The sequence below is a fragment of the Lemur catta genome, chromosome 2 (assembly GCF_020740605.2).
Source record: "Lemur catta isolate mLemCat1 chromosome 2, mLemCat1.pri, whole genome shotgun sequence".
Lineage (NCBI taxonomy): Eukaryota > Metazoa > Chordata > Mammalia > Primates > Lemuridae > Lemur > Lemur catta.
Genome location: NC_059129.1, coordinates 111,052,582 through 111,079,320, shown reverse-complemented (window position 1 = coordinate 111,079,320; position 26,739 = coordinate 111,052,582). Strand labels below are relative to the sequence as shown.

General features: G+C 34.9%; 1 protein-coding gene and 1 non-coding gene across 4 annotated transcripts in view; one reads left to right on the top strand and one right to left on the bottom strand.

Moving 5' to 3' along the window:
* Positions 1-26,739, top strand: part of TBC1D32 (TBC1 domain family member 32) — a 184,350-nt gene that overhangs the window by 120,494 nt on the left and 37,117 nt on the right. For all 3 annotated transcript variants that reach the window (XM_045544276.1, XM_045544275.1, XM_045544274.1), the window contains 2 exons: positions 11,919-12,044; positions 25,421-25,504. In XM_045544276.1, the coding sequence (XP_045400232.1) occupies positions 11,919-12,044; positions 25,421-25,504 (210 nt within the window). The remainder of the gene's footprint in view (positions 1-11,918; positions 12,045-25,420; positions 25,505-26,739) is intronic.
* LOC123633740 lies at positions 10,287-10,428 on the bottom strand. The gene has a single exon (XR_006733749.1). It is a non-coding gene; the product is annotated as a small nucleolar RNA SNORA62/SNORA6 family (small nucleolar RNA).

Sequence of the window (26,739 nt, the reverse complement as noted above, 5' to 3'; positions counted from 1 at the left end):
TGTGACAAATCTGTTTAATAGCAACAGCTATTGGGTTAAAAAAAAAGGAAGTAATGGTTTTTGATTTATTGGATTAATTCTAGGTATATAGAACTTTTATTTATTCAACAAAGTAGTATGTTTGAGTAACTGCTGTGTGCCCTACACTAGTCCTATCTATTCAAGACTTGAAATATAGTGAAAATTATGGTACTCACCTTTGTGGATTCATGATTGTTTAGAGAACATATTCAAGTAATTGTATAGTGGTACAGTGTGATAGCCAAATAGACAAATGTATAACCTGTTGGGATAGTACATAAACAGAAGAGTAAAGTTATGTGTAAAAGGAGGCATGAGGTTTAAGTATGTATTTTCTGGGTAACAGAAGAGGAAACAGCAGAGGGGCTGGAAGAAGCACATCTTACTTAGAGAACTGTGAGTAGTTCAAGGATGTCTGAGATTCGAATATAACAGCAGGAATGACAGGAGGTAAAACTAAACATGTAAGCCAAGTCCAGCCATAAGATCAGTGGAGCTCACACTCAGGTGTTTAGACTTTATCCTAAGAACAATGGAAATTCAGAGTTTTTAGGCTAAAGAATTCTAAGATGAAAGATGAAGATATAGCATCAAACTATTCATTAATTTAAAAAGTTAATTCTTATATCAACATGTTCTCCTTTATAATACCATCAAACTTGCACTGGAAAGAAAGAATATGTATAAGATTCATTTCACATTCATTTAATGCACTTTAAAAATTTTCCCTTTGTGTTTCCCCTTGCATGACTTAATCTATAGCCTTCAGAGACATGGGGGTGATAGTAAGTATTTTTCAAGAAAAGACTCTTGAGATAGTACCATTTTGGACTCTTTTCCTACTGAGTCACATCTTTTAATGAATCTAAATCAGTCTCAAGCTTTTAACCTCATGGTTTCCTATCCTACTTTTAGTCTTTTTATCAGGATTTTTATAGCATGTCATTGTTTTCGATTTCATCATTTATTCACCGATTCATTCATTTATTTAACACATGTTTTTGTGTGCTGATTATCAGGTGCTTCGATAGACATTGGTTATAAGATAATACATAAAACTTGGTAGATTTGGTTCATTTTCTCATGGTGATTCAACCTTTTTCCTGGTCTCTCTTTCTTGTGTTGGTGGTGTAGCATTGTTATCTTTGCTAAGCTTCACTTGAAAATAAATGTCTTTATTAACTTTTTGAATAACATATTCATTATCAGTTTTATTATGTGATTACCATCTTTGATAATTTGTTTATTCAGAATAATTTGGTGAACTGAACCAGACAGACAGAAATAAAAAAATGAGATTAAATGAACACTATCTTGAGAAGAAAATATATCATCAGTTCCTAGGAATCAGTGCTCAGAGGAGTATAATTTTATGTCCTGCTCTACCCTTATAAATTATTTAGAAATGAGAATAATAATAGCTTCTCTGTCTAGCCCAGAAGATGACTACAGATTTCTGACCTCAGGTGGCATATAATGCTGCCAGGCAGTCATACATTGTATCCCCAGATCTATTCACTTTCCAAGTCTCCTAGATGACTATTTTCAAATCTTCTCTCTCCTCAAACCCTCCTCTCTTTCCCCATCTTTCCTTTGTATATCAATAGCTATATTTCCTATTTTACTGATTATATAAAAATAGTGTGTAAAGAACACCCATGCGCTCCTGATGCATATTATCTCATTAACTGTATCTGTGCCACTTTAAGTTTTCTATTAATACTGGTGCTACCTAAAGTTCAGTACTTGTCCTCAAGACCAAATCAGTGAGAATGAAGAACAAGGACAAAAGGTTTGAGGAAAGGGACGGGGAAGTTTATTAATTTGCCAGCAAATAAGTACAACAGTTGATTGACTAGCATCTCAAGGACCACCATCCTACCTTTAAGCAGAAAAACAGGGCTTTTTAAAAGAGGGGATTTTGGCAGTTGGGCTTGCGTCTACTTGACCAGTGTCACATGTTGTGGCTTCAAGCTACTGTTGTTTAACTATGGTTGGTGGTTAGGGTCAGCGTTATCTCCTGTGATGACATCTTGTGACCCTTGGACAATTACCTTGAGCCATCTTCTGTGGTTTAAGATACTAGAAAATAAACAGCAAATAACATTTTTCTGCCCCTTTGATTACTGACCTTAGGGAAGGAATGTAGGTTTTAATTCCCCCAAAAGATGGGGAGTTTTTAAAGAGACAACTTGTAAAACATTTCATTGCCCTTTTTCAGACCTTTACCTCTGTTACACTGTGAATGAACTGCCCTTGCTACTTGCAAAGGCCGGTTTTTCCATCTGTGTGCTATATGCCATGCTGTTTCTTCTCAAAGATACTGTTTCCAACAGTTCTCCCTTTTTCTTTTCTTTCTTTCTTTCTTTTTTAATCTAGATCCCCAGCCTTCCTGCCTACACTGTAGATTTGGGACTTGGCAGCTTCTATAATCTCATGATCCACTTCCTTATAATAAATGTCCTCTGTCTCTCTCTCTCAATTTATTTTTATTTATACACATACACACTATTGGTTCTACTTCTCTGGAGAACCCTGAGTAATACAGGAGGCCTTTAGTGTCCACAACATTGCCTGATAGAATTCATCCATCCTTCACATCTGTTTCCAACTAGCCTGGCCTCATTTTGGATCTTGCTACCCAACTTTGTTTTACTTTCAGGGCTTTAAACTTTATATTTTCTCTCTCCGGTTACAGCCTCCACACTTTTCTGTTCTACTACTCCTAAATATGCAATACTCTTTAGCTTTATTGGGGCATATAATCATTTGACATCATTTTCACCCAACTCTGTAAAGACCATTTAGCCCTCGTATGGTTGTTCTTGAACCCTACCCAGCTAGATATCCTTGACCAGAGACTTCTATATTGTCATTGCTAATCTCTTGAGTGACACTAATTTTTACCAGGGCAGTTTTTAAAAATTATTTTTAAGTGACAAATAAGAATTGTATATATTTATTGTGGACAACATGTTTGGAAATATGTATACATTGTGAAATGGCTAAATGGAGCTAATTAACACATGTATTATCTCCTATCATACTTATATTTATTTTTGTGGTAAGAACATTTAAAATTACTCTCAGCAATTTTCAAATATACAGTACATTATTATTAACATAGTCACCATGTTGTACAATAGATCTATTAAACTTATGCCTCCTATCTAACTGAAATTTTAAATCCTTTGACCACCATCTCCCCTAATACCCATCCCTGGTAACTACCATTCTATACTCTGTTTCTATGAGTTTAAATTTTTCAGATTCCACATAAATGAAATCATGCGGTATTTGTTTTCTGTGCCTGGCTTATTTTACTTAATATACTGTCTTCCAATACTGTCATGTTGTCAAAAATGACAGGATTCCCCTCTTTTTTTAAGGCTAAACTCCCTCTTTGTTTATTGTTTTTTTATGGGGGAGATCTCTATTTGATCTTTCATTGTAAGCCAACGAGCATGCTGTTTATTCTCCCATATTTAAAATACCTGCTCTTGAACCTACTTTCCCCTCACTGGAATCCCATTTCTGTCCTTCCTTTTATTGTAGCATTCCTTGAAGGAGTTGTCTATACTGGGTATTCAAGTTACTCTCTGTTCTCTCTTGAACCTGCTTTCAAGCTAAGCAGGCTTTTATTCTAACACTCTGCCAGCATTAAATCCATTGTTCAGATCTCAGTCCTCATCCTACTAGACCTAGCAGCATCATTTGACATAGTGGAACCTGTCCTCATTTTTTAAACAATTTCTTCAGTTGTCTTCCAGAAAATATAGCTGTTTGATCTTCTTCCTGCATTTCTGTTGAATTCTTCTGTGTCTCCTTTGTTGGATCTTTCATATCTGTTTAGCCTTTAAACTTTGGATTGGCCCAGGGACCAGTTCTCAATTGTCTTCTTTTTTCCTAGCTGTGTTACTGTTGTGAGGATCTCATCTAGTCTCATGGCTGAAATACTATTCAATATGCTGATGGCTCTCAGACTGGTATCTCTTAACTCCTATCTCTACCTTGAACTCTTGTCTCATATATCTAACGGCCTACTTGAAATCTCTGCTAGGATGTTTAAACAAGTATATCAAATTTAACATATCTCAGATATACTTTTGATACTCCCTCAAAATCTATTCCTTTGGCATTTTTCCTCATTTAAGAAATGGCATCTTTGGGCTTCTAGTTCTTTAGGCAATAAATCTGAAGGCAACATTCTTCTCTTCCTTTATACCCCACATCTAATCTGTCAGAAAATCCTCTTGACTCTTTATATCTAAAATAAAACCACTTTTTCTCTACTATTACTTTTGCAGTATCCTGCCAAGTGTTTAGTCTGTTCTCAACACAGCAGCTAGTATGCTGATGTTGAAACATGAGTTGGATCATATTACTCCTCTAACTGAAATCCTTCAGTGGTTTCCCTACAGTCTACAAGGCCCAACACATTTGTGACATCCTTCCTGACACATGCTCTGTTTTGGGGAGTGTAGTACAATTTTAAGTCTTATTTACTTTCTTATTTTCCCACCATACTGGACAGGAACTCTTACTGATTTTCTGTTTGTCCCTCAAACACAAGTGTTTAAATAAGACATTATTCCCAATTTAAAAGTGTGGTACCTGATACTTCCTCTTAATAAGAATGATCCTGGCATTACTATTGTTCTTATTAAGGAAAAGAGAATGACCTCCAGGCAGCAGTGGATAGCCTAGGAGAGGTGCTTCAGGAACAGATTTTACAAAGATTTAGTCAGTTCATGACTGTATCTCATTTTGATATTGCTGACCTGTGTCACTGATCTTACACTCTTAGCAGAAAATGGGAAAGTCAGAAACATGTGCAGCTTTCCCTTATACCTAAGAGAGTATAGTGATGGTGCTTCTGTTAACCCAATGGAAAAAAAAAAAAAAAAGACCCAAATGTGTTTCTAACAGGTATAAGGCTAAATCAAAGGTAATGTGTCTGGTTAAATAGTTAAATAAAACTAAACATTAACTGTGCACTTCTAAAAACATTATGCTTAAGCTAGTAATACTTGAAGACACAAAAGTTGTTTTAACAGCATAAGAGTCATGTACTTTCTATTCTGCTTTTTTGATTCAGAGGTAATGATTCACTGATTCTGATAGGTGTTATTTTAGTCGTCATTTGCACTGTAAAATTTTGGTATATTACTTCATTGTTTTTGGAAAAATACCACTTCAGTTTGTGCACATGGTGATATCCTCCTCGTTTGTCTCTCAGTTTCTAGATTTATGCTGCTTGCTACAGTTAACATCTCCTCATCTGTTAAATTGCCTCTTGTTAGTTCATTGGCATCCATAGTAGCTGTGAAATGATTCATCTTCATCTATAAATAAGAATCTTGAAACATCATCTGGTTCAGTTATTTTTCTTCATGAGGATTTTTAGGGTCACCATATTAAGATGTGTTGCCCTTTAAAAGCTATTAATTTATATTTCATGTATGTATATATGCACATACATGTATGCATACATGCTTATTGGCCATTTGGAATCTTCCTTGGAGAAATGATATTCAGATCCTTTGCCCATTTTGAAATTGGGTTATTTGTCTTCTTATTGTTGAATAGTAAGAATGCTTTATTCTATAAGAAATACTATATATATATACACGCACACATATATATGATATATAATTTGCAAACTTCCTTCCCTTCTTAAAATACATTATATTTATGCCTCTGAGTCTTTGCTCTTGATGTTCCCTTTACCTGGAGTACTACTTTCTACTCTTCTTGTGGGTAGTTCCTTTTAAACATTTTGCACTTAGTCTAAATGTCACTTTTTCAGAGACACTATCTCCACCTTATCTATGATAAATTTCTTCCCTTGCTTATCTCTCTCCTTGGACCCTTGTTTAATTCTCTAACAGCTCTTATGCCTGATAGTGAGTTTATGTATTTGTTTCTTGTCTGCTGCCCTAAAATGTAACCTCTATCAGGCAAAGATGCCATTTGCCTTAGGTAGTAGGCAATACATAAATATTTATTGAATGGATGGATGAATCACTATTGGATTTCATCTCCTTTTATTTTTCCCATTGTCAGAATCTCTCTTCTACTTTGTCATTGGACATTAGAAATTTTTTCCAGGCTAATTTAAACTGTAAACTTAGGAATTTTTACTCATGCCCAGAATAACCTTTTATCTGACTCATTTTCTAGAGCATGCATAGCTTTGCAGTTGGAAAGCTTCTTGAGCTAGACTTCTGTATATATTATTCATGAAGTAGACACCTTTATTATAGTTATTTTATCATTTACAAAGTGATACTTTGTGTTTTATGGCACATAAAAGGTGTACATTGTTAGCATTACATCGCATTTTTTCACAATTGAAAAAAATAACCAAAAAACGCACAGCCTTTTATTCTGTGATTACTTCAAATTTTGTCTTTTATATCTTCAGTATCTTACTCTACTGCCTTTTCTATCACATTTCTACTTATCTGATAGGGAATTGATTTTCTGCCTGGCAAAACATTCTCTTTCAAATACTATATAAAAGAGTATGTTTCATGGTGATAATCATTCCTTTTAATGGACTATACCAGATAACGTTAAAATCTTTACAGTTAAATTGTTCAGGTATCTGTAGTCAGATATTTTAGATGATATTCTTATATGAGAGAACAGGTCATTTTAAAGTTCATAATATGTAAGATATAAATACATCATTCTATAGTGTCTTTTTTATTTTATTTTTTGCCTCAACGTGAACTAGTTTTTTTTACTTCAGATTAAATAAGATAAAGAGAAAGGATATCATACAAAACTGAAGCAAATTCTAGTTAGAACTTGTTTTCACAGTTTACAAATTTTCATCTCTGAATGAATTCAGTATAAATTGTCTTGAATCATTAGGTCCTATATATTAATCAAATGTCTGCAAGACCATATTATGTTCTTAGGTAAAGACCAGGAGTCTAAGCCCACTATTATTACACTTATATTATTTACATATCTTTGGATATTTTATAAAAACAGCACAAGTGAAAATGCAAACATCTGGCAATGTTAGTATATTAATATGTTTGGGAATGGGAGAGACTTTTTGATAGGTATTATATGCAAAGTTTATTTTGAACATGTTATAGTTGCAGAATACCATTTATGGAACAGTTAGATAATCATTGCACTGTATTTTGGTCAATAGTAGAACAAATATTAGATAAAATTTCTAAATTACAGTTGGGGCCAGAGAATGAGAACACTATATTCTGTGTCTCTGGAGTTATGCAGTGTTCAGTGAATAAGTAACAGAGTTCATGGGTTATATATAGCTATAGTCTTAGAATGTCAACATATTTTATCCTAGTTCATGAACACCTCATTGTCCCAGTTATGAAGACATGCTGATATTATTTTAAATTGTTTACATTAAAAATTGTTGAAATTTAGCCTTTTTAACTACAAATATCTGTTATTTTATCACTAGAAAAATATCTTTAATTTAAAAGGACAGTTTTCATTAGTCTATACAAATTTTATTTAATTAATTTTCATGTCCTTACTGGACATAACTGCTTATTCACTGGTGCTACTTTTTGCTGATGCTTTCTTTTTATAAAAAAATTAAGTCTGTGTTCATAGCCCCCATGAGTTACCTTTATTTCTTTTTCATTTACAAATGAATGACAATCCATTGTGCAATTCTAATACTAAAGATTCAAAATTGGAATATTACCTACATAGAATGTATAAGGAAACTTTTTAAGAGAGTAAAAAGGAGAATGAAATGGACTGTAATTGTAACTACATTTTAATAAGATAATGAAAATTGCCTAATTAACAAATGACTAGACAGGATTGCCTTCATTATCAGTCTGATAAATTATATGAAATTTAGGATTACCACCTCTCCCCCAATCTACTAAAAATAGAATCCCCTAGGCATAACTATACAAGTGCCCTGAAAAATAATATGGTACTATATAAAACATAATATAACATGGTGATGGATATTGTTGTTTGTTCTGATTTTAAAAGCCTTTTGTGTTCTGTTTTACACATATAGTCTATCTATAAATATTTTTGGTGATGAATTCTCCCTTTTGTCAAATACTTATCCAGGACTTTGTGTCTAGTCAGACATATTCTCATTATTTTTTCTTTCCTTATTGTTTCTAACCTTGGAATCAAGATTTATTTTCTGCAGATAAAAGTAACTGACTTTTATTTGACATCAATCTGTTAACTGAGGAGACAGGTAGTATCAACGAGATTATGGTTTCTCTCTTATGTAATTAATCTTGAAATGCAACTGTTGAAATGCCCAATTTAAAAATAAGAATACTTTCTTTTGAATAGTAAAACCTTGTTTTTTGTGTATTTTTACTTTTATATTTGAAACATTATTTATAGCAACCAGAGAAAATAGATCATGTGCTAGTTTAGGTGCAGTATAATGACAAGGGATAACTAATTCCTCCTTTTTTTTAACTCCACTAATTTCTCCTATAGTAAATGTTTAGTTATCAAATATTAAAGAAAATCAAAAATGGTATGATAAATCCAAAATAAGGAACAATCTATATAAAATATAAATGTCATATTTTAAGAATCCATAGTTGTTCAAACAAAATAAAGCCTTGTAAGAATTTAGATATTCCCAAATTTAGAAACAGAAAGATGCCTAAATTCTCTATGTTGGTTCTCTGTACAATTGCTTCTTGGGGACCACTCCAAGGTCTTCTCTTATTGTAATAAGAGTAAAGTGAAATGATGACTGAGTTAACCTAAATGGAAGAAGAGAAGGTAAGAAGAAACACAAATGGTAATAAAATATTCCACAAATAAGCTTCAGGATAATAGAAGCCTGACTAAATTAAGCCTAGGAATCTCTGGCTAGTTTATGATGTCTTCCTTTTGTTTTGTTCCTTTTGCAGCATCTGTTATGATATTGATTATAAAGTAAGCACTCAAAATTACTAACATCCTAGGAAGGAATTTTTTAAAAGTATTTGTGTAAACAGCCGATTTTCTTTTGTATTTATATTGAGCTTATGTTTTCATTTCCTTGAAGTGAAATTTCTTTCTATATAGCCTTTCTTTCTACATCATAATAATCTTACATAATCAATATAATCTTTGTTTCTATATGATCTTTTGAGTAAAATCATATATTTTAGTAATATACTAGTATGCTTAATTTTAGTCACCTAAATAACTTTCAGTAATACACCTTTACATACATATGTGTATATATAGATTTTTATATACAACAGAATGTATTCATTTTAAGAAATGTTTGAATTTTTACAAATATCTATATATACATAACCATCACCATAATCAACATATAGAACATTTTCTCATGACCCCACAATAATTCCCTTTCTCTCTTGTCAACTTCTTTCCACCCAGCTGCAGCCAGTCACTGATTTTTTTCCATTACTGTAAATCAGGGTTTCTCAGCCTCAGCACTGTTAATCCTTTGGATAAATGTTTGTTGCGGTGGGCGGTGCTGTCCTGTGCATTGTAGGATTTTTAACAGCATCCCTGGCCCCAGCCTGATAGATGCCAGTAAAACTCTCCCTCCACTTTCTCAGTTGTGACAGTCAAAATCATCTATAGACATTGCCAGATGTCACCTGGGGAGCAAAACTGTGTCTACTTGAGAACCACTGCTGTAAGATTAGTTTTTCCAGCTGGGCGGGCATGGTGACTCACGCCTGTAATCCTAGCACTCTGGGAGGCCGAGGCGGGTGGATCCCTCAAGGTCAGGAGTTCGAGACCAGCATCAGCAAGAGCGAGACCCCATCTCTGCTAAAAAAAATAGAACGAAATTAGCAGGCCAACTAAAAATATATAGAAAAAATTAGCCGGGCATGATGGTGGATGCCTGTAGTCCCAGCTACTCGGGAGGCTGAGGCAGAAGGATTGCTTGAGCCCAGGAGTTTGAGGTTGCTGTGAGTGAGGCTGACGCCACGGCACTCTAGCCCGGGCAACAGAGTGAGACTCTGTCTGAAAAAAAAAAAAAAAAGATTAGTTTTTCCTGTTTAGAATTTCATACAAATAGAATTCTATAGGAAACATTCTTTCTACCTGTTTTATTTACTCATCATAATAGTTTGAGACTGAACCAGATTGTTACATGTATCATTTACTTGTTTGTTTTTACTGAGTGGGATGTCAGCATTGATAAACTACAATTTGTTTAAACATCTGTGTTTTGTTTGTATTTTCTTTAAATCCCTAAAAAGAGCTTTTAAGTCTTTTCTTTTTTTTTTTTAAATTAACATTATATATGTATCAAAGATTACTATTAGACTTCACTCACTGGGCCAGAGACCCTTGTGGTGTTAGTGAAAACTCACCCCTCATGTAGTGTACTACCTACATTTGCGAGTTCAGTTGCCTCAGCTCCAAGCTCTAACACTGTGCACTGATTTTAAGTCTTTGATAGTTTTATCTCAGTCTTTTGTAAATCTGTTTCTGTTAACTGACTTATCTGCAGTTATGAGTCACATTTTTCTTTTTTTTGTATTTATGGGTTTTTATTGGATATTGGACTTCATTAATTTTACATTAAGTGATAGATTTTGTTGTCTTTCTTTAAAGAGTAGTGGAAATTTTTTTTGGCAAGCAGTCAAGTTACTTATGGATCAGCTTGATCTTTCAAGGCTTTCATTTTTTTGTTAGGGTGGGTGTAGAATTGTCTTTACAACTAATTGAATCTTATTATGAAAGTACAACCTTTCTGTCACCTCTATGGAATTTAACTAGTAATAGTATTCCCTACTCTGTGTGGAACTTGGACATCTCCTAACTCTGTGTCTACTCTGGGAATTGTTCATTTTAGAGCTTCCAGCTGTTCTTTGCCCAGTCTTGTGGAGTTTCACCCTTACCCTATATAGCTGAGAATTCAGCAAGCAACTTGACAAATACTTAGGCAGATTTCTGGAGTTCTTTCTCTGTTCTTTCTCTCCACTATTCTGATCCACAAATTTTAGCCACTTCAGTCTCTCTGCAATTTGACATCTGTCTCCTTACCTCAGCAAGACCTCCTTGGCATCCCCCTTCCTACATGGTGAACTTGAAAGTGACTCCAAGAAGAAAATGGGCAATCATAAAGCTCATTCATTGGTTTCCCTTTTTTCAGCCATCACAGTTCTGCACTGCCTTATTGGTTAATGTCTGAAAACAGTTGTTTGATATACTTTATCTAGTTTTCTAGTTGTTTACAGCAGGAGGGCAATTCTATTCCCAGTTCCATCATCAGGACCAGAAACAAAACTCTTTTTGAATTTTTTGTCGTGATTATTAAAAGTAGGAATTCACCATGTAGAAATGTTGGGACACATGGAATTCTGTATATCATTCATATTTATTCTACTCAATATCACTAGAGTTTTACATACCTATGATACCTATTATGGAGGAACTTCCATTTCCCCTTGTCTCATGTCTATACATCACATGACCTTTGTTGGAGTAACACCATTGGCCTCTCTCTGGATTTCCTGACTTACTCTGCACAAAGTTAGGAGTAATCATTGATAGATGAATTTGGGAGAAGCAATGGAAATCTTGGATTAGCCTACTTTTGTAGGCTGTGCTTTTAAATTACCCTATCTTTAGGTTATTTTTGCACCTTTTCTGAAAGACTTTCAGAATTATGGTTACAAATCAACAATCCATTTTATAATCTTTTTATAAATTAATAATCCATTTCTATGAGCTTTTAATAATAGATGTATCAAATAACAATTGATGATATCAGATGTAATTACAGAAAAATATGTTTTTCTTTGAAAGCTATTATATATTCTATACTTCTGGAATTTACAACTGTTTGCATATGTAACATTAATACTACTTTTCAGTATATATAGCATGTATATAACAGTAATATAACATGTTATCTTTCTTATTAGATAATGATCTTGGCAGGCTTTTATTATGCTTCAAAATGTCTGATAAACAAACTGAATGGATAGAAAACTGCCGAAGACAATTTTGCAAAATGATGAAGGTGAAACCTGATATAATTAGTGGAGGTGGTGAGTGCATTGTTTCCATTGTGGGTTTTTTTTCTTTTGATATGAAAGTTATATTAATAGAAGCTGTGGTTCCTAAATATTAGTACTGGCATATCTAGAAAACATAATACTAATTCCAAAAGTTCTCTGACTTCTAAGAAACTTGTGATTCTGAAATGACCAAAATTAAAAACTGAGAAACTACTAAGCTTTTTTTTTTTTGAACTGTCAAAATGGTCTCAGTAAGCAAAACTGGAGCACTAATCTACCTTTGCCTAGGCAATAGTTTGCTTGGTTTTACCAGTTTTCATCTGAATATACCATATTGCTATATTTTTTAGAAATTTTATTGAATTTTTTAGTAGAGATAATTATTTTGCAACACAGCCATGTCTGTCCAAATCAGTTTGTCAGGTTTCAGTCTGAAATGTCTGTTCTTGATGCGCTCATGGCCTAAGAATGACTAGATGCACCAAGTATGGCAAGCATAAAAATGAGGTTTATGGAGGAGAGAAAGATAGGGTTATAGAGCAAGAGCAAGATATAGGTTCATGGAGTATGATACATAGGCCACAGATGACTACTGGACCCATTGTTGCAGCAAAGGAAGAGCAAAAGGAAGGGTGCAAAAAGGACGTGGTTATGGTCTCCGTCTTGTTTTATAGTGCTTGGATTGGGACCTCCCTAGTGGCTCAGATGTCACCATGGAACCGCTTTGATTGGACAGTTGGGAGTTGCACGACCTGAGTCTTAGCTACTAATGGGGTTGTTCTAGGTCAATTTTCGGACTCTGTGGTACCTATTTTGCTTGACTTGTGGGCTAGAGTCCTCTGCATTCTTTTGGAGCTGGCATGCTAAGTTATGATTGGCTGATTTGTAGGGTACTCCCCCCCCCATATGGCAATCCCTTGGGAGAAGATTAGCGTGGGGCTGGACCAAGATGGGGGCCTGGGGCCCACGCTGTTCTTCTCAGGTGGGGCAATTGCACCAAGGCAACAGCACCCACTTTTGTCCCTAGAAGACCCAGAATCCCTTGCTATCTACCTAACAAATTTAGTGATTCCTAAGGAAATTTTATTTTAAGGGAAGAGCTATATTCTTAAAATGAGCAAACACGTTTATTTATATTCACATATTTATATGTGCTTTTGTTTTATGAAATCATTTTAAATTAACATTATTTATTTTGAATGAAATAGAAGCTCTAAGAAAAAGGTTCTGATATCATTATAAGCTAGATTTCCTGAAAGGTATAATTTAAAAGTGATTTTCCATTTTTTTGGCTATGTTTTATGGTTTTCATCTTTGTTTCATGTGCTATAAAGTAAAAAATGGGGTGTGGGGGAAAAAATTTGTATTTTGTTGATTGTTGGAGAAATTATATTTTCTAAGAATGATATATATATACAGGCAAGATATCAAACATTACTCTTCCATGTTTGAGTATAAACAGTTAAACTATGTTTTGTCCCCCCAAAGATTTATAAAATATCTTATGATTATACATTTACCATTGTTTGCATAATAGAAAATATTAAAAATAGACTTATATCAGTGGGTTTTGCACAAATTAAAAAAGCAGCAGCTTGGAATGATGTTTAGTTTAAACACAATGAGTAAATGTGTAGTTCTGAGTTTATCTCTGCCCAACAGGGGTGGTGATAAGACAAAAGACATATATCACCTGTTTAACCATTATTCATGCCTTTGAAACAGGACAGGCAAGTAGAACATTACCATTAAAACTGCATTCTGTTTCTAATCTTGGTATTTTGGGGCACTTCCCCCAAGTCTTGACCTCAGTGCTTCATTACATTAGTGTTGTGTCCACCATTAGACTGCAAGCTACTGAAGGAAATTAGAAATATTTTACCCCAAAATATCGCATTTTGAAATGCTAAACTGATTGAAGAAGCCTTAAAGGCTCTCTGACCTTCCCCACCCCTCCACCATTGACTGTCACCAAATCATTGAAGTTTCTTTATCTGCCTGAGATCCAGACTCACCTAAGAGAGCAATTGTTCTTCTCCTCCCTGTAAGACCAGGAATGTGACCACACCTGAACAGACTCTCTTAGATAATGTCCAGTCTCTCAGAAATTATTTAAATTCCAAAGGGAACTATTTACCAGTTAATCTTTGTTCCCTATCCATTCATTCTCCCTAGTAATCCTGTATTGCCCTTGAATAGAATGCCTCTTTTCCCTCCTCCCATAACCCATTTTACCAGAAAGGGATATAAGCTTCGGAACCTTGTTGGGGAGTTGAATCTTTGCTTTTGCGGGTTCCTGTGTATATATGTTAAAATATCTCTGGACAACTTTTCTCTTATTAATCTGCTTTATTGTGAGTTGCTTTTTCAATGAACCTTCCAAAAGTGAAGGGGAATTTTTCCCTTCACTCCAATACTAATTTTAATAATGGATCTGCCTGACTCTGCAAGGCATGATCTAGTTGCTAATGGAAAACTCAGTTATTCTTCACAGCAACCTTTTAAGACATTCTATGTTTTATAGGTAAGGAAACTGAGGCCCAGAAATTTTAGGTAACTAGCCCAGGTCACAGTAGTAGGGCCAAGACATGAACCCAGGCAACCTGATACTGAAAATCTACGCTCTGTATTGCTTTGCTATACTACCTCTTTATACCTCCTCTTTTATGCCTAATGTTTTGCACATGGGACACAAACAACATTTATTAAATAAATGCAAGTAAGCATAACACTGATTTAGATAGATTATAGTACCAATTTAATATCCAATATCTCATAACACACTTGCTTCCTATCTGTAAACTGAGTTGAACTAATTTTGAGGGTACGCTCAATGCAAAAATACTAAACAAATTTATGTTTTGAGAAATAGGCATGCTTGGTTATGTGTGTGCGCACACACATGCTCATGCTCACACACATATAGTCTGGCTCTGTAATCTGGCTCAACTTGGGTTTTAAATATGAGCAATATACAGTTATGAAGAAATAAAGATTTTTAAATTATCATCACATATTATGTAGTTTTGCTGTCTAAACCACAATGGGTTTTGGCCTAGGTCCAGTTGCTTGTCATGCAAAGATCCAATTATTGAGACATGAATTGCCAAGGAAGAAGGGAATTTTTAATGGGACAGACATCTTGTTGGGAGAACTGGAGAAGCTGCCCCAAATCCATCTTTCTGACTAATGGAGATCATGGGCTTTTGAAGGAGAGGCCTGGTGCCTTGGGGCAGGTCTTGGTATAACTAACAGGGGGCTATATGCATTGAGGGGAGGCTGTTGGGGGATGGTGAATCTTGGCATTGGAAAGTCTACCCAGGGACCTTCAGAATCTTAGCTCCTTTGTCTTGCAGAAAATCCACCATTTCTGGGAAACAATTCAAAAAAGTCGAGTAGTTAGTTAAGGGAGAGGATTATAACAAACATGTAGGGGTCATTGAAAGTTGTTTATGAGGCTGGTTATAGTTTCTCCTTAAGACTCTTGTATAATGTTCCATACCACACAATAAACACTATGAATATTTGTTAATTTTTTCATAAATATAATGAATGAATGAATTTGTCTTAATTTCTCTATAAGTACAAAAATTCTAAATCTGAATGAAGACAAAAGGAAATGCAGTTGATAAGAATTCATTGAGAATCTACTTGTTGACTTCCTGTTTTGCTCCCCACTATGAGCAACAGCTACTGTCCTTTGTGGTAATAGTGAAGAGAGGGAGAACAATTCATTAATAGTCTTCCTGAATTGATTGAAACCCAAGCCATCCTAAACAGCTACCAGAGGAGAAAATTTCCAACTTTATTTATACTGCTATTTCTGGAGTTTTCCTTCTAGGCCTTAAGCTTATGAAAAGAACAGATAAGAGTAGAAAGTGTCAATGTATACTTCATTACATATTTCTGCGCTCACTCACTGGGGGAAGCAATAGATTACGTGACCTAGAGCTCCTCTTAAGCTTGCAGAAATAAGGCAATCTTTGAAAACATTAGTCAGATTTTTCCCTTTCAGTCCTTATATTTGGTTTGAGTCTCCTCTTCTACCACCCCTCAACAATATCTCAGACTTTTTTCCTAAGATAGACCTAACTAGAACATGTCTGCTAAAATGTTAAATATTTACCTTCATTTGCATGTGTTTTTTTCATTCAACACTGGGAGAGAACACAGTTGGACAATCTGCTCCATTAGGTTGAATTTCAAATATGTTCTTGGACTACCTCACTTTTTACACATTATGTTGCCAGATGCTGGTTTGGCTGCCTGCCACCTGAGAACCAAGCGTGAGAGGCAAGTTGTTGGTAAAGGAAAGGTGGTCTGAGGAGATGGCGGACTATTGTCTCAAAAACCATCTTGTGTCTTCTACTTAGCAGCTTATAAAGGGAAGGAATAAAGAGGGCTGGTGGCAGAAAGCAAGCTTTATGCAAGTCATTATGATTTGCTTTATGGTTATTAGCAAACGGTAGGTTTGGGTGCATCTTGTTATCACCAGTCTGCGGTTGGCCTATTCTGGATTCTTGATCTGTTTTTCCTCAAGGTCCTTTCTGATCTTGTACTTGCCCGCTTGCTAAGCAAGCAGCAGGTTAATTCTAAACTTTTTAAAACAGAACAAGGCAAAAGCGTACTGGAAGCAAAATGGCTTCCCTTTAACTAGCCTAGCCTTATAGTCTGAGTGGCCGTTGGGGTGCACTTACAATTAGAGTACAAATCATACTAGTTCTACTTTTTTTTCCTTATTGTATTGTCACAAAGGCCCCTGTAGATCTGATTAACCTCCAGATTTTGCCTGAATTTTACTCACCTAGCCTCTTACATCAACATATTTATAAACAATAGATTCCATAATCAATTCCAGATTTAATATTTCTTAATATTTTATAAGTCTTTCTATAGTCAATGCCCTATAAAAATAAGCCTCTATATTTTTCATATTATTTTCTAATCTGTATTTAATCTTTTATCAGTGACCTAATATTAAATTTACAGTTTAAAATTATTATAAGTATATTCCTATTTCTTTCACTAATCGATTGATAATTTAGTTCATAAACAAAATTCTAGTGTAAGATTCATATAAATTGAATTGGTCACTATATAAATGTTCAACATGTCTGACAGACAATATTGGAAACTGTGGTATACTTTATAACTATAATATATTTTGTATAAGTACAAAAGATCTTCAAAAAGTTCATAGAAAAAGTGTATTATAAAAAACAAATGGTTTTCAAAATTTTTTGCACCAAAATAAACTTGTACTATCTAGTTATAACATATCTGAATAGGACCTAGTTTAAGCCACTAAGAAGGATAAGACATCAGTTTAAAAACAGCCCCCATCAGAGCAACATTAATTCTGCTAAAACTGAAGCAAGAACAAACACCAAATTTATGAAGCTTGGGTGTAAGAATGGTGAAATCATTGGTGCTTTACAAAAGGTTTATGGGCAAAATGTCCCAAAGAAATCAGCAGTTTACAAACGGATAACTCGTTTTAAGAGGAAATGAGAAGTTGTTGAAGATGAAGCCTTCAGTGGCAAACCATCCACATCAATTTTCAAGGAAAAAAATTCATCTTGTCCATGCCCTAATTGAAGAGGATGTATGATTAACAGCAGAAACAACAGCCAACACTTTAAACATCTCAATTGATTCAGCATACACAATTCTGACTGAAAAACTGAAGTTGAGCAAACTTTTCACTGAATAGTTGTCAAAACTCTTGTGCCTAGATTAGCAGCAGACAAGAGCAGAGCTTTCAATGGAAATTTTAAACAAGTGAGATCATCAAAATCCTGAAGCATTTCTTTGAAGAAGTATAAGAGGAGATGAAACATGGCTTTACCAGAATGATCCAAAAGACAAAATGATGGCTACCAAATTCTAGTCAAAGCAAAAGTGGACTGGCCAAGAGCAAAGGTCATGGCAACAATTTTGGGGGATGCTCAAGGAATTTTCCTCGCTAACTTTCTGGAGGGCCAAAGAATAACAACATCTGTGTTTTTAGAAAGTTAATCCAAGTGTTAGAAAAACAACCAGGAACGCTTCCCCAGAGAGCCCTTCTCTACCACGACAATACTGCTCATTCCTCTCATCAAACAAGGTCAATTTTGTGAGAATTTCAGTGGGAAATCATTAGGCACCCACCTTATAGTACTGACTTGGCTCCTTCTGGCTTTTTTTTATTTCCTAATCTTAAAATCTGTAAAGGGCACCCATTTTCTTTTTCAGTTAATAATATAAAAAAGAATGCATTAATATGATTAAATTTCCAGAACCCTTAGTTCTTTAGGGATGGACTAAATGGCTGGAATCATCGCTTTCAAAAGTGTCCTGAACTTGATGGAGCTTGTTGAGAAATAAAGTTTGATTTATTTATAAAATATTTTTTTATTTTTATCTTTTAATTCCATTTTTTTTGTGAACTTTTTGAAGGCCCCATGTTTATCTTTCAAATGCTTAAATTTTAATGACTTGGACTCTAAGAGCTTTTTCCTTAAGTTGGTCTCTTTGTCCTTTTGAACTCTTTTTTCTGTTTACTAATGAAAGAATTTTAACTTAGTGACAACATTGAGATCTTCTGGAATAATTTTTCCTAGTGTTTTCTGAGGGGTTCTAGTTCCTTTTGATGGAAAATAGTGTTAGGGGCAAAATGCAATCTCCAGCAATACACATTAGATAGCTCCACATAATTACTCAAGATAAAAACTATAAGAGTCCTCTTTTAAAAAAAAGCCATATGTTCTTGTATTTCTCATTTACTTTTGGCTATATTTAAGCTTCTTATTTTGCTCAAAGAACTTATATCATATTTTCTCCTTTGTTTAAATTTTAATCCAATTCTCCTGTTTGTTTAAATTTTAATGCTGCCTCCCAAATTTTAGATTTTTTTCTGTATGAGATGCCATGAAGAACATAAAGTATATTCTTACTGTTGCACTCTCTTTTCTGATTGTAATGAATAGCATCTACCGAGTCATTGAAAGGAGAAAGCTAGTACTCCTTGACTTCTCCCTTTTAATCCTGAATGACTTTTATTCTCTTAGTCACAGGCCTTACAGATTTTATTCCTAAATATGTCTTTAATTTGTTCTTTTTCATTCTTATCTTCTGCCACTACTTTAATTCAAGTATTCATCATTCAGCAACTGCTCTGCTATTGTCTAATATATGATCACTTTATGAATATTAGAAATTATAAATAAGCAAAATGAAGAACTCAAATTTACTATAATTTTATCCTTTAGAGGTTATCATTGCTTTTATGTTTAACAAAAATGAGTCAACACTATTTAAAATTTTTTTGTTTGTTTTTTGTAGAGATGGGATCTCACTGTGTTGCCCAGGCTGGTCTTGAACTCCTGGCCTCAAGTGGTCCTCCTGCCTCAGCTTCCCAAAGTGCTAGAATTACAGGCATGAATCACTGTGCTCAGCTCATACTATTTTTTTTTTTTTGTAATTTCACTCAATGAGAATATTGCATAGATAGTCCTCAACTTACAATGGGGTTATGTCCCAGTAAACCCATCCTAAGTTGAAAATGCATTTAATACACCTCACCTACTGAACATCCCTAGCCTATTTTAAATGTACTTAGAATATTTGCTTATACTTACCTATATTTTCCAGTAGTTGGGAAAAATCACCTAACGTAAAACCTATTTTATAAAAAAGTATTCAATATGTCATGTAATTTATTAAATTCTATATCAAAAGTGAAAAACAGAGTAGTTGTATTAGGTACTCAAGGTATGGTTCCTTCTGAATGCATATTGCTTTTGGACCATCATAAAGTTGAAAAATCGTAAGTCAAACCATCATAAGTCAGGGACTGTCTGTATAGCTTTTATTGTTAAACATACTTCAACAATTTAATTTTAAAATCTACTCATTTGATTCCATGGATATGATTCCTTATAATGCCTTGCTTATCTCAGTTGACTCCCTGGGGTCCTAGCCAGTGACAACTATCACATTTCACTTTGAATACACCATAAAGAGACCAAAATCTTTAATTTAATTTATCTGATAATATCAAAGCACTAAATTATTTGAAAGATAAGAGGCATATAGCTGAGGTACAGTTTTCTCAGTATTAATAGAAACAAAGACATTAAAGTTCATTAAGGAAAGCATGAGAGGGGATAGTGATGAGAACAAAAGCCTGAAGCATAGGAGGATGGTGAATATACAATAACTGATGCTAGAGGACAAATGCCATCGATTCCTTTGTTCTCCCATCCATTCACCTTTGTGAGCATTGTTATATATGCTCACCATGGGTCCATCCTCAAGGGCATTCTCCCAATGGTACCTGCACATCATGTGATTCTGTTACCAAAGCTACTTTTTCATATTCCATCTTCTTGGCATAGCCTACCATGGGAAAGAGAAATTCAGCACAATTCCTAATTATTCTGTCACATTCTGAATTCTTCTGGGCTTCAGCTAAACCAATATATTTAAATAATACCCTTAAAAATGTTGCATATCCATGAACTTAAATTTACCTAATATCTACTTAGGGCTATAAAGCAAATGCACTTGATGCAATCAGATAATTCTCCAAAACTCAGTACCAATTTCCTAGTGAATAATATTAAGAATAAAGGGTAACTTCAAAAAGGCTAAAAATAAAAAAAGTAAAAGTTTGTGTGTGGTGGTCTGAATTATATGCTGGAATTTACATCCAGCATTTAAGGGGCCTACATAATAAAATAATTTTAAAGAGATACAGTGATAACTTCTACTTTTGTAAGATGCAGTAGATGTTCTTTTCTTATCCTCCTTGTATCTACAGTTAAAAATCCCTGAATATTGTATAAAAAACATAAGATGGCTCTGGAAGAATGAGAGAAGACAAACTGGCTAGGGTCCTTGGGAGCTAGAGGTGAGTTCCCTGGGTTTTCTTTGTGCCTCATATATTCCAGATTGAGTTATTAAGAATGCCAACAGCTGTAGGGAAGCGGGGTGGCAATAAGAACCTACTTTCTCTAGCCAAAGGACCGGGAAAAGGTCTGTTTAGCAAGACAGAAAACTTCTAAAATGTGACCACTTTGCTCCAGCCAAATACCCACAGAAAACCCTTCCATCAAGGCTCAGGGTACAGCCTGTCCTTCAATCCTCACCTAGCTGTAAGAAGGCACCCTTGCCTCTCACTGCTAGGGTGGTATCAGAGGAAGCCTAATAAAGAACCAGGACCACCACACAATGGTAACAAGGCCACAATTCTTTCTTCCCTTCCTTCCTCTACACATGTACCTATTTCACACATGAAACATTTAAAAATAGAAAGTGTTGGCAAATAAATAATAGGATGTAAAGAAAACTCAAAGGAAATTTTAGAACTGAAAAATGCAATAACAGAAATAAACTCAATGGATGGGTTCAACAATAGAATGTATGGAACAGAAAAAAGATAAGTAAACTTGAAGATATTACAATGGAAATCATCCAATATGAATAACAGAGAGGAAATAGACTTGGAGGTGGCTGTGGGGACAGGGCCTCAACAAAAAATCTAACATTTTTATCGCTGGAGTCTTGGAAAGAGAGGTTGGGCTACAAAAGTATTTGAAGAAATGATGGCTGAAAACTTCCAAATTTGGCAAGGGACATAAACCTGGGGATTTAAGAAGCTGAGTCAAATCCTAAACAGGAAAAACCCCCCGAGACTCGCACTCAGACACAATATAGTCAGACTTTTATAAATTAAAGACCAAGAGAAAGGCTCTTGAAAGGAGAAAGAGAGACGGGGGGGGGGGGGGGGGGGGGGAGACAGAGAGAGAGGGGATTCCTGCAGGGGATAAGCAATGCAAATGAAAATGACTGGGGGTTTCTCATTAGAAAAGATTGAGGACAGAAGGAAGTGGCATGACGTTATTCAAGTGGTGAAAGCAAAGGATTGTCAACCCAAATCCTCTACCCACTGCAAATAGTCTTCAGTGATGAAGAGAAAATCAAGACATTTTCAAAAGAAGGAAACCTGAGAATTTGTCACCAGCAGACCTACCCTAAAAGAATGGCTAAGGAGGTTCTTTATGTCTTTACAATCCTTGCAATTTACTGTGAATCTATAATTATATAAAATGAAAAAGGTTTTTTTTAAAAAGTGGTGAAAAAGAATGAATATAAATGACTTGAAAACATGGAGAATAATGGTCTGACTATGTTTATAATAATTCATAAGAAAAGTGGATAAAATTTAATGGAATAAAAGCATAAAGTACGTGCAACCCATTAGTGGAGTTCATGGGATAGAGAGATGAGAACCATGATAAGTTCTTGAATAAGCCAAGTGTCCTGGGAACAAACACCTGGTGGTTACATGCAGGATGAATTGATTGGGAGAAAAATTGGTCTCTGTTAGCATAACTGTCATATGATCTGATGATATGCTAGCAGTGATACATTATTTATTTATTTATTTTTTATGGGGGTACAAAAGTTTAGGTTATGTATATATTGCCCATGCCCCCCACCCTCCAGTCAAAGAGTGAATTCAGAAAATTTGAATATTTTCAAACGCTGAGCTGTCCTGGTCTTAGCACCAGTTATTGTTATACTAATGTCTTAGTCCATCAGGCTGCTATAACAAAATACCTTAGACTGGGTAATGTGTAAACAATGGAAATTTATTTCTCACAGTTCTCGAGGCTAGGAAGTCTAAAATCATGGTGCCAGCAGATTCAGGGTCTGGTGAGGGCTTACTTTCTCCTTCAAAGAGGGCATCTTCTTACTGTATCCTCACATGTGAAAAAAGGGGCAACCTCTTTTATAAGGGCACTAATTCCATTCTTAAGGACAGAGCCCTCATCACTTAATCACCTTCCAAAATGGTGATACTATCACATTGGGGAGATGTTGACATTTAGTCCACAGCAGATGGCAAAGCCAACAGAGAAAGAAGAGTCTATACCCAAGTATCCTTGGATAGTCTTCATTTAGTTTTTCCTTAGTAGAAAACCTGTATTCTTTTTAATATATAAATATTATAAATTTTGGTTTTATAGTCTACAAATGGCATATTCCTACCACAGGAAATAGATGGAATTAAAGGTAAGAAGGCCCATAATTTAAAATCCTTAATAGAAATTCCAGGTTGGTCATTTAAAATTTTAAAATCTACTTTAGACAAAACAATATTCTATAGTTTACTTTCTTCTTTTTTTTTTTTAACATAGCACACTTTTTATTTTTTTTTTATTTCAGCTTATTATGGGGGTACAAAAGTTCAGGTTATATATATTGCCCGTGCCCCCCCCATCCCCCCGAGTCTGAGCTTCAAGCGTGTCCAATCCCTAGACAGTATACTTTCTGAATAATAATATCCTAGAGTTAAATTGCTTTTAAGGTTAAGAATTGTTTTATGACATGAATTTCCTTGAGTTATAGATAATGGAATTTTCGGTGAATTGACAGTGAGTGAGGCTGCTGTTTATACTGAAATAAATAACCACTCCATAATTATGTAGTTCAGCTACACTTATGGTTAGTTAGAAAGACACACTAATGAGATTAGAGTCATGGCTTCACTTACCATTTGTGGATCAGTTTTTAGCATTGTTCCATGACTATACCTTATCCCTCAAAATGTCTGGAAATGTATGGTGCTGTTCTTAAGGGTCGCTAGACAAAATGAATATTGGAACCAATAGAAATCCAGAACCTCTTGAAGTACTTCATTGATGTCATTTTTGCATACAAAGTATAGAATTAGTTTATCAGCCTCTAAGTATACTGATCTAATAACATAACTTCATGTTTCCAGGTTAGTACTTGCCAGAAAACAGTGAGGCTTCCCTGTGACTCTTAAGTTTCAAATTATATTGTGTGTAGCTCCTACACAGATGTTATGAAGAATTTTCTTAATTCACTGAAGTGTGTTCAGCTATGTTTCTGACTGCTAAACACAATTTCAGGCATAGGATTCAAACAATTGCTTAGCAGCATACAGTGTTTTTTCCCATTAACTAAAGCACTTTACTTGAATAGATAGCATATAGCAAGCATGATTGTGCTAAAATGAGAATAGTTACATTAGAGTTTTAACTAGACATTTCTATGTAAAATTTTCTTTCTGTCTAATCTTTGTACTAATGTGTATTTTGCATCTTAGATTATTCTTATCAAGAATGATTATATCTGTACCTCATCAAGACATTGATCTCTTTGTAAAATTTATTAATATCTCGAAACAAAATTAAATGATTTAATTTAACAAAGAAGGGTATACACATAGAAGTTAAAAGCTCTTACCTGAGGGCAGTTATTTATATATGTATTCATAGAAGAAAGATCTTTGAAAGTTTTTTGTAAGTATGGTAAAATTTGTACTTATGCATGTAAAGATAGAATCGGTCTAAGCAACTATAAACTTAAATAATCTATAATACTGGTGTCCTTTCTGACCCTTGACTATTACGCCCTCATTTTTTTAACACTCATTTCATTTTGAAAGCATGATATGAATATAGTTCAATGAATAAAAACATTTCATTTTTATATTAAGCCATTAAAGTATAATGATATAGCTTGTCAGCTACAATTGTTAAAAAGCATTGTTATTCCTCTTTGATTTTGAAATTTTCTCATGTTGAACACTAATTTTTTTCAAGAATTATATATTTAAAATGCACTTGGATGTGAAATAGGGTTCATTCAGTTAATATAGGATAACATCCTGAATGTAAACAGGGCACAATTTTGAAAGGTTACTAAAGCTTACTTGCTTTATGTTAAAACATATCAGAGACTCTACAGATATATTTCTTTTCAGTGGGAAAAAAAACCTCTGGGTTGCATATTAATTATAATGCACCTGTTTATATCCATTTTAAGGGTAATATATGCAACCATAGTGGCATTATCAAACCAGCCTAGAAAGTCATTTTGTCATTTCTAAGCCAGACAGGGCAAGCTTACTTTTGATCTGGTTGCCTTGAATGGATACCATCAGTTACATAGTATATAAAACACATAATGGGTCCTGGTTTTGAACGGAACATAAGCTATCCATTGATCCTGGTCTTGGTGTTCACTAGTTCTTTCCTGTTATGTGAGAAGAATAGTAGTAAGCTATTACAGCATAATTAGTGATACTTTTCTTCCTGTTTTGAAATCATTTAGCAAATTCTGAAATAATCCTTAGAGGATCTAAAGATAACAGATAATTCTTTTTCAGTTTTACATTGAATAGGTTCTCTGCTAAGTTCTTAAAATTTAATTTAAATTAGGAACATTGTTATGAATACTAAAACAGTATGCATTTTGAATTGGATCCCCTTAGAAATAACTGTGAAAAAGTTCAGATGACTTTTATCTACTAGTTTGTGATTTAAAAATGCATTGTCATGTATTACTCTTGACCTTTAATATCCTAATTATTCTCTTATTTATTACAGCTTTAGTAGAATTACTTGAAAAATTTGTGCTTCATCTCACGGAAAGCCCTTCTGAATGCTACTTCCCCTCAGTGGAATATACAGGTACATTTTAAACATTTTGAAGTTTGAAAAATACTCAATATGCAAATAGGTAATATTTCAAGGAGATGCGTAACTAAATTACAAATATACACAGTATTCCCATCACAAAAATATTTCACTTGGTGCTATATATGTTCCAGATATCTTAAATCTCTTCTCCTTGCAAATGTATGGGTTTTCTTACAACTCTGGGACTCATCCTTGAGCTCTTTTACCTGTCTTATCCACTAACAGTTATTTTCCTTAATGCACTTTTACTCTTCTGACTTTATCCGTTATCTTCTAGTGATCTCATCTGCTCATACTATCTTATCTACCTATCATATATTGATGACTTCAGAATTTATATCTTCTACTCAGTGATCTACTATAAACTTCATTTTCACATTTCTAGCTACCTAATAGGTAAATGTCACCTGGATGTGCCACAGAACCCCTAAAACTCATGTTCAACAGGGGAGACACACCTGTCTGAGCCAATGTGACAGGAATATTAGCAGATCCCAAGTAAGCCTAGTCTCAGCTCTGGCCCCTCCCACTGGAGCCAGGGAACTATTTAAAATGTGCAGGAACTTGCTGGGTACTCTGTACTCCTCTGAGCTGAGACTGGGCTTTCTTGCATCTGTCCCACAGAAGATCCCAAGGGAGCCCAGTATTGGCCCTAGCCCCTCCTCGTACAGTTAAGGAACTATCCAGTCTGTGCAGGAACCTGCTGGGAGACATGTGCCTGTCTGAACCAACTTGATAGGCTCACCAGGCTCCATCTCACAGCAGACCCTTAGGGCCCCAGTCTCAGCTACAGCCCCTTCTATTGCAGTTGAGGAACTTCCTGGCTTGTGCAGGAACCTGCTGGCTGATACGCACCTCTCTGAGCCAATGAAAGAGGTCCACCATCCTCCTTCCCACAACAGATCCCAAGGGGGCCGGGCACAGTGTCAACTGCAGCTTGTCTCACTGCAGTCAGGGACTCATACTACCTGTCTCCTGGAAGGCATACCCATCTGGCCACTGGGATGGCCATCTGCATTCAAGGCCCTGGCCAGCATTCTCACACAGTCCCATTATTCTCCTTGGGTCTTCCCCAGTTTTACTGGGGCCAGAAAGCCATGTCAACCTTGGAGTCCTTGTGATATTCATGGCAACCCTGGGCTTAGACTATCCTCTAGTGCTGAGATAGCTAAAGTGGTCTTAGGCTTAGGGAACTCTACACTCAGTCTGCATGGAATCTGTGGAAA